General features: G+C 44.7%; 1 protein-coding gene across 1 annotated transcript in view; it reads left to right on the forward strand.

Moving 5' to 3' along the window:
- LOC308367160 (ecto-NOX disulfide-thiol exchanger 2-like) overlaps positions 1-9869 on the forward strand; it is a gene marked incomplete at its 3' end in the record, with an annotated part of 223680 nt that overhangs the window by 144140 nt on the left and 69671 nt on the right. The window contains exon 5 of the mRNA XM_080840975.1: positions 9510-9716. Coding sequence (XP_080697101.1) covers positions 9510-9716 — 207 coding nt within the window. The remainder of the gene's footprint in view (positions 1-9509; positions 9717-9869) is intronic.

Consider the following 9869-nt stretch of genomic DNA (forward strand, 5'->3'; position numbering starts at 1 on the left):
GTCATACACCCCCCCACTAATACACACATACGTGTTCACACACACATATACTCACAGAGTTATGTACATCCCCACTAACACACACATACGTGTGCACACACACACACATATACTCACACAGAGTCATGTACACCCCCACTAACACACACATACGTGTGCACACACACACACACACACATATACTCACACAGAGTCATGTACACCCCCACTAATACACACATACGTGTACACACACATATACTCACACAGAGTTATGTACACCCCCACTAATACACACGTACGTGTACACACACATATACTCACACAGTCATGTCCACCCCCACTAATACACACATACGTGTACACACACATATACTCACACACAGTCATGTACACCCCCACTAACACACACATACGTGTGCACACACACACACACACATATACTCACACAGAGTCATGTACACCCCCACTAATACACACATACGTGTACACACACATATACTCACACACAGTCATGTACACCCCCACTAACACACACATACGTGTGCACACACACACACACACATATACTCACACAGAGTCATGTACACCCCCACTAATACACACATACGTGTACACACACATATACTCACACACAGTCATGTACACCCCCACTAACACACACATACGTGTGCACACACACACACACACATATACTCACACAGAGTCATGTACACCCCCACTAATACACACATACGTGTACACACACATATACTCACATAGAGTCATGTACACCCCCACTAATACACACACACACTTACACACACATATACTCACACAGAGTCCTGTCCACCCCAGCATATAATAGTAAGCATATATTTTTAGTTCTTGTTTTTATTTTATGAGAAAGAAAGTTAATCATTCATCATTGATTTGATATTGTTTTACTTCTTATTGAATAATTTAGTTTGAAAGATGTTTAAACATTCAGTTATAGATTTTATTGAGTTAAATCCCAACGAAAGAAAGAAATATTGTCTAGCCATAGACAATCACTGCTCACAACCCCCAGTCAGCCGGACTGGTAGAAAAGAAAGAACCGATCTATTGAAAGCCAATTCAGAGAGAGAAATTAGTGATATTAAGCATGCATGTTGATATCACTGTTTGAAATGATGTATGGAAGCATCTAAACTGCCTAAGCTCTTAAACCATTTGCCAAAACAGACGAAGAGATTGAAAATACTTGGCAAAGATGATATTTGAAACTAAATGCTCTCAGACTTCTCTCCCCTACACAGGAACACTGTGAGACTGAAACCAAGGTTGGGCCAGGAGACTGGGTCCTAATCAACAGTCAAATCAAAAGAAAACATTTCCACTTGCCCGAATGGGACAGAGCATACCAAGAGCTACTGTCAACATCTACCACAGTCAAAATAGCTGAGAGAGCCACGTGGATACATCTGACTCACTGTAAACGGGTAAGCCTGCAGATGGCGGATGCAGAGGAGTAAGGACCATCTTTCTTTGCTGTTTCCAGGTATTGCCCGCAGTGACAGAAAGACCAGTCTACAAAGGGGGGTTGATGTATAGATTCTTCTCGTCTCAAACGCTGGCAGTAGATATAGTACTGTCCTGTGGGATTAGAACCGAGTGGAAATTGTGGAGTAAAAGGTCTATTCCTCTGCAAAGTCATGGGAGGTTACGCAAAGTGGGCCAAAGTATGTGGGGGACTCCTAGTAACGACTGTGGGATTTTACATTGTTGGTCTAATAACATGCTTATAAATGATAGCTATACAGCATCACTTTTCACATTGTAATGCCAGACAATGCTTCACCACCTCCACACATTATTAGCAAAGATGCTCTGTTTGAATGCTATTTAAAACCTGGGGAAAAGAACGATGCACACCTAAAACACTGGACACAATGTAAAACCATTACATATGTGCTTGATAATGGAAGAGAAATACAGTTAAATACTTCATCTGAATGTAAAGCTGCGGGGATGTGTTTGAATGGCAGACTCCTTGAAGTACAGGATATAGCTATAGCTGATATGTGGTGGTTATGTGGGAATGGTGAACTGTGGGTTGGTCTGGGACTTGTGCTAGAACAATGTTAGTACAACCTTTTAAGATTACCCCCAGGTCCAAGATACACCAGTACCTGAGGAACGTTCCAATGCATTCCGTACGAGGAAGGAGAGAAGCAGGGTTCGACAGCCTGGGCATTCCCCAGGGCATTCCAGACGACTACAAGGCCTTGAACCCAGCAGCGAATGGCCTGGCATCTACCCCCTGCCCCTGGTGCGTCATCGGAGCACACACAGATTGGATTAATTTCCTTTACTACGCAGAGATGAAATTCCAAAACCTGACCAGAGACGGACTACAAACGATCAGAGAAGAACTACACACCAACTCCAGGGTAACACAGCAAAACACGGCTGTGCTTGAGATCCTCACTGCCGAGAATGGAGGCATTTGTGTCATGCTTGGTACTGACCAATGTTGCACACATGTCCCTGACAACACCAGAGATGGGGACTACCTAAAGATCATCCGTGATGGGGGAACCAGACTGCCCAAACACATTTTCCACAAAGAGACTGTTTACATTTTCCTGCCCACTGTAATATTCAACAACCGATGTGTTCTGCAAAAGGCAGAAGGCCTTCAAGGACACAGCAAAGAAACCTTGTTTGAATGTTATCTGAATCCTAGGCGAGCTAATGAACCACACATAGTCGACGCTCACTATGTTGGCCTACAAATGCAAAGTATTCAAATGTGTGATGAGAAATATGATGACATTTTTGAGTGATTGACTGATGATGATATGGAGTGATGCTCAGTAATGTTCTCTGTTCCGAAAATCCATGTGATGAAGCTCAGAATGATGATTTTGAAGTTATCCATTGAAATTGATAATTAACGCTGAAGAAAGATGATTTGTGATTTTGATTGTGTTTGTAATTTTTGATTATCCATTGAAACGGATAAAAGGAGGGATTGATAGAGATAATTTCCAAACACTATTATATTCTAAGGTCATTAATAATCAAGTGCCTTGTATTAATATATTCCTTGTATGAATTATGTGCTTATGAAAGAAGGAGCACAGCTTTTCTCTGTGTGTGTGTAACTAGAATATTAGGTGCCACTAAGTCTGCATATGAACAAGAGCATGTTTAGACCAGAGGAGATAAGAAAGGAACTGTGCTTCTTCCGACCTTGTGCAAAACTGCCACCCTTGCAAGACAGGGAGCCTCGGACGTGAGAAATCCACCACGTGATCATCCCTGCTGAAAGCCAAACTTCTTACTATATAAACCCCGTGCGAAGGGTTTATCAGGGCCTTCACTGTCAGCCTCGGCTGGTAGGGGAGCCCAATTGCAATTGTCTTTGTTTGTCTGTCTAATAAATATACTTTCATGCAGCTCCGGAGTCCTGAACTAACTAGGGTGATTTTTCACCTATCATAGGCCTCCTCACCATGCCCAGGCTTCTATTGAGCTGCTGATGTTGCTGCTGGGGTGGGACTGAAGCGTGAAAGTGATAGAAGAATCGTACCAGCAGAGCTGGCATTGCAGGCTTTCACACAGGTGAGCAGGCACTTCTGTTATCACCCCTGCAGCCCCCTCACACACACACACACAGACACACACACACACACACACACACACACACACACACGCACGCATACACACACACACACCTCCATTTATTGACTGAAAGCCTAGCTGAAGGTTGGCCATGTGAGACGTGTGGGACCTCTGTGTGTGTAAATAGAGGTGAATAAAAGCTTGTGAAAGTTTGTTTGGGTGTCAGTCCTCAGAGGCTCTCCATGATCTGCGCCATGCAGTCTCACACTGCTTGTTTATTTTGGCACTCTCCACATAAAGAGACTTCTTCTTTATAAACACCTCCGTGGTTCTATTCTCACTCTGTTGAGACCATGATGAGTTGTGTGCCTTGATGTGTCTGGAGTGCGTGTGTGCCTTGCGTGCGTGTGTGTTTGTGCGTGCGTGTGTGTTTGTGCGTGTGTGTGTGTGTGTGTGCGTGATGTGCGTGTCTGGTGTGCGTGCGTGTGTGTTTGTGCGTGTGTGTTTGTGCGTGTGTGTTTGTGCGTGTGTGTGTGTGTGCGTGTGTGATGTGCATGTCTGGTGTGCGTGCGTGTGTGTTTGTGCGTGTGTGTGTGTGCGTGTGTGTGTGTGTGATGTGCATGTCTGGTGTGCGTGCGTGTGTGATGTGCATGTCTGGTGTGCGTGCGTGCGTGTGTGATGTGCATGTCTGGTGTGTTTGCATGCGTGCCTGCGTGTGTGTTTGTGTGCGTGTCTGGTGTGCGTGCGTGCCTTGCGCGCGTGTGTGCGTGTCTGCCTTGCGCGTGTGTGTGTGTGTGATGTGCGTGTCTGGTGTGTGTGCGTGCGTGCGTTAGTGTGTGTGATATGCGTGTCTGGTGTGCGTGTGTGTGTGCGTGTGTGTGTGTGTGTGTGTGTGATGTCAGGTGTGCGTCCGTGCCTTGCGTGTGTGTGTGGTTGTATTTAAGTTATTGTTCAGATAGTGGAGTGTGCGTATCCAACCACTTCTATAAAACCTCCCAGGGCCAGGGACCTGCCCACCGCTGCCTCTCCCCCGTGTCATCTGTGCTGACACGCCCAACAAAGAAACCAGCGCTCCTTTAATGATGCATGGCGTCCGTCCGCCTCAGAGTGGGAGAAAGTCAGGGATGCCTTATTCTCTGTTTTTCATACGGCTCGGTGCATTGTGCAGCCTCCGCCTCAGACACTACCTTTAGTGAGCAGGGGGGCTCTGGAGTCTGTGCTCCTCTCCTTCTCCTCCTCCTCTCCTCCTCCTCCTCCTCGTCCGAGACCGTAAGACTTCAGACCAAACAGCTGACGTGAAACACCCAAGGCTGCGGGCCCTTGGCTGAGGTGTGTCTTCTTAGCACAAGAACGAGAAACGCAAATCAAGACACCCGCTGCCCTTGTGAGAAAATTAATACGTGGAATCAAATTTGTACAACTTATCGAGTGTGTGTGTGGGTGTGCGTGTGTGTGTGGGGGGAGAACTGGGCACACCAGGAAGCTCATTGCAATCTCATTCAGCAAGGACAGGCTCTCTCGCTCTCTATCTCTCTCCCTCTCTCATCCCACTCTCTCTCTGCTCTTTCTCACTCTCTTTCTGCCTCCCTCTTCGTCTGCCTCTATCAATCTCTCTCTCGCTCCCCTCCCTTTCACTCACATCCCTGGGGAAGAACAGCACACTGCAGAAAGCTCAGAGCGGTGTGTTCACACACAGCAGGGCCTTTTCCCATCAAGCCCAGGTGTGTGCTGCTGTTGTTATCTGGTGCCTCTAAGCTGGATGAGCTGGAGCATTTGTCTGCCTGCCTGACCCCATCGTCCTGCGGCGATCAGGAGCTGGCATGTGGCCCGATGCCAAGTCTGGAAACTCATCCAGGAGCATTTGCAGCAATCAAGGCTCGACTTCTGCAGCACCTCCTTCACCGTCAGCCCCGGCACTCCCATAATAAGCCTTTTGAAGGGAACAAAGGCTGGCCTGACGGGGCCTGGCGGGGCCTGACCTTTCCCCAAACACAATCTCTTACCCGTGAATAACATGATGAATAGGAGCGGGTTCTTACGGATGACTGGGTGCCACTAGTGTTGTTGTTAGGGCCATCGTTTGTACAAGGCACACGTCCAGAATGAGCAGACGACATCATTTAGAACATAACTAACTGCAAACTCAATCATGTCATCACATCCTTTGTTTTTCATCTCTCATATCTCTCGTAATAAATTGAATATAACAGCACCATCATTTGAGCAGAGGCGCCTAGTATTTGTACACTTGTCACTTACAATAGACATTACAACATAATTGTCTAAGATTGTCTCGTCCAAAGCCAGAGAGCCATATGTCAGACATACAAATTGCTTCAGTTTTGAAGTTTTTCCAATCGGATCTTACGACCTTATCACAGTCTTCAACCCTTAATATGCGTTAGTCTTTCCAGAACCCTAGAATTAATCCCTCTGTTATTTTTTAGAATCAGATGTTTTACATGTCATGGCTGACGCTGTTGGGATTCTCCCTGGCTAAACAGGGCCAAAGGGTTGGCAGCATGGCGGAGATGCCAGGTGTGTTCTGGATGGTCAGCAGCGGAACACTAATCCCCCCCCCCCCCCCCCTGGCCCCTCCAGGCGGGCCACTCCATCGATTATGCTGTGGCCACGGTCAGGCGGCCAGAGCTAATTATGTTTCTGAGGAATGAAATGGCCGATCTGCCGATTAGCTTGCTGAACCCCATCTCCCGACACCGTCTGGGACTGGGTTTTCAAATCAAAGGCAAACCAAGCAGGCCATTAACACTCGGATTCTGCCTCTCCCGTTGCACACACACTGAGAGAGAGAGAGACCTAGCTTGTAATTAGAGCCGTGTAAGTGCACGCTCATGCCTTTAACAGGGATGTTGGGTCCGGCTTCTTGCAATGGAATGCATGTATGAGTATCTGTTGCTCAACACACATACTTAGATGGGATCTACACAGTTTTCTTGCCAATTTCTCCAAGTTTGAGACAATTTTGAGCAAATGATCTATGTAATATTTTGGAAGGCTCTGGAATGTTTTAATACTTGTAACCCTTCAGCATAAATGGACCAGTAGAGGTGGGAATCTTCCAGCACACCCCTGAACAGTGGTTCGTAAGCACAGGCGCAATTCCTCCTGTCTGAAGCAGAAAAATAATAGATAAAGAATGTATTAATAATAGATTTATGGACTTTAATTTGCAGTTAGGGGTTCATAACTGCCATATAAATGTATTTCTGTTGCAATCAGAATTGGAAAACATTAATAGATTCCTTGGGCTACATTCATGTGAAAGGCAAAAAAATAAAAAACATTTAGGCTTATGGTTGCCCCAGTGGATGTTTTAGTTTTTGAATGAGGGAGAAAAAGAATCATTTTATTTTGTATTTGTTAATTGACTTTATAATGGGGTTAGACAATTCATCGGGTATTTGATCATTAACATCAGCAATAATTAGTCAAAAGATGTGATTTATTAATTTATGATTAAGTAATGTATTGTTTATCCGTGTAGATTTCTTCTAATGACTATCAGGTGGGTTGAGATGTTACTTGAAAGCAGAGTGTAATGTACAGAGAGCTGTCAGCTGTGAATCTGATCAGAAGTCTGCAGTTCTGAATGTCTCTAGTGACTGCCTAGTGGGCCTTCAGCACCACACAGCAGGAGAATATCCAATCCACTTGTTTGAAGAGAGACAGGTGTAATGCGTTTGTCATCCACGCCTTGTTTTGATCTTTCCTTGATTTGTGTATCCAGGCGTACCTTATTCCTTCTTCTCCTCCAGTCTTCTCCAATCTGATAACTCTGTTGGAACTGGAGCCCTTGGGGGGCAGTGCTGTTGTGCTGCTTTTCTGCGTTGAGTTTTTCCTTATACCACACCCAGTCTCCACGTGAGAGACGTCTGCATGTGCTGCTGGTCTGTTTATTGCTCCCTCTCTCCCTACGTGTATTTCTTAGTAAAAGATTGGTGGATAAATAACACCGCAGGAGGATGGTTTTTCTGCCACACAGGAGATGTATGTGATGCCACGACAGAGATAAACTTCATTCTACTTTGCCTAGCCATATTAGACTACAGGTATCATTTGATGGAATAGCATATAACGAGTTATTTACCCAGCCAGGTGTATGGAATATATGTATCAGTAAGTTCTATTTGTCACATTGATTGATGGTCAGGTGCAGCACAGGGCTTATTTCCATATATATGAATTCAGTCCTGAGAGCCTGACACATCTCCACAAGTGACATGTCAGGAATGATGTTGTTCATGGGGATTTCAGGACAGTCTGTGTCCTCGTCTCTGAGAGACGGCCTGGCTCAGATCAGGTGTTGCTAGCAGAGTTATTGAGATCTCAGTCTTTCACTCATGACATTAGTACTGATCTGAGGTCAGAGTTATTGAGATCTCAGTCCTTCACTCATGACATTAGTACTGATCGATCAGAGTTATTGAGATATCAGTCCTTCACTCATGAAATTAGTACTGATCGATCAGAGTTATTGACATCTCAGTCCTTCACTCATGACATTAGTTCTGATCGATCAAAGTTATTGAGATCTCAGTCTTTCACTCGTTAGTACTGATCGATCAGAGTTATTGATCTCAGTCTTTCACTCATGAGTACTCATTAGAACTGATCGATCAGAGTTATAAAGATCTCTCATGACATTAGTACTGATCGATCAGAGTTATTGAGATCTCAGTCCTTCACTCATTAGTACTGATCGATCAGAGTTATTCAGATCTCAGTCCTTCACTCATGAGAACTCATTAGTACTGATCGATCAGAGTTATTGAGATCTCAGTCTTTCACTCATGAGTACTGATCGATCAGAGTTATAGAGATCTCAGTCCTTCACTCATGAGAACTCAGTAGTACTGATCGATCAGAGTTATTGAGATCTCAGTCCTTCACTCATGAGAACTCATTAGTACTGATCGATCAGAGTTATTTAGCTCTCAGTCTTTCACTCATGACATTAGCACTGATCGATCAGAGTTATTGAGATCTCAGTTCTTCACTCATGACATTAGTACTGATCAATCAGAGTTATTGAGATCTCAGTCCTTCACACATAAGTACTGATCGATCACAGTTATTGAGATCTCAGTCCTTCACTCATGACATTAGTACTGATCGATCAGAGTTATTGAGATATCAGTCCTTCACTCATGACATTAGTACTGATCGATCAGAGTTATTGAGATCTCAGTCCTTCACTCATGACATTAGTACTGATCGATCAGAGTTATTGAGATCTCAGTCTTTCACTGATGACATTAGTACTGATCTATCAGAGTTATTGAGATCTCAGTCCTTCACTCATTAGTACTGATCGATCAGAGTTATTGAGATCTCAGTCCTTCACTCATGAGAACTCATTAGTACTGATCGATCAGAGTTATTGAGATCTCAGTCTTTCACTCATGAGTACTGATCGATCAGAGTTATTTAGATCTCAGTCCTTCACTCATGAGAACTCAGTAGTACTGATCGATCAGAGTTATTGAGATCTCAGTCCTTCACTCATGAGTACTGATCGATCAGAGTTATTGAGATCTCAGTCCTTCACTCATGAGAACTCAGTAGTACTGATCGATCAGAGTTATAGAGATCTCAGTCCTTCACTCATGAGAACTCATTAGTACTGATCGATCAGAGTTATTTAGATCTCAGTCCTTCACTCATGACATTAGTACTGATCTATCAGAGTTATAGAGATCTCAGTCCTTCACTCATGACTGATCGATCAGAGTTATTGAGATCTCAGTCCTTCACTCATGACATTAGTACAGATCGATCAGAGTTATTGAGATCTCAGTCCTTCACTCATGACATTAGTACTGATCGATCAGAGTTATTGGCATCTCAGTCTTTCACTCGTTAAGTGCTCATTAGTACTGATCGATCATTTCTTCATCCCCTCTTCTTCTTCTTTTAAGGTTTGCCCCCTCCAGCCACGAGAGAGAGACCTCCGGGCTGTAAGACTGTGTTCGTGGGGGGGCTGCCAGAGAACGCCACGGAGCAGCTGATCGTGGAGGTGTTTGGGCAGTGTGGTGACATCATCACCATTCGCAAGAGCAAGAAGAACTTCTGCCATATCCGTTTTGCCGAGGAACAGACCGTGGACAAGGCCCTCTTCCTGTCCGGTAATGTCTCTCACATCATCACTCAGTGCAAGTGCATATAGTCATGAAGGCCCAAGGTTATGTCTCTAAATATGGCTGTTTGGAGGGGATCTGTGGTGCAAGGGGTAGCATCCCTGACCGTGCACAGATTCAAGTGCCCACAGGGATCTGGGT

Source organism: Sprattus sprattus (assembly GCF_963457725.1).
Source record: "Sprattus sprattus genome assembly, chromosome: 6".
Taxonomy (NCBI): Eukaryota; Metazoa; Chordata; class Actinopteri; order Clupeiformes; family Clupeidae; genus Sprattus; species Sprattus sprattus.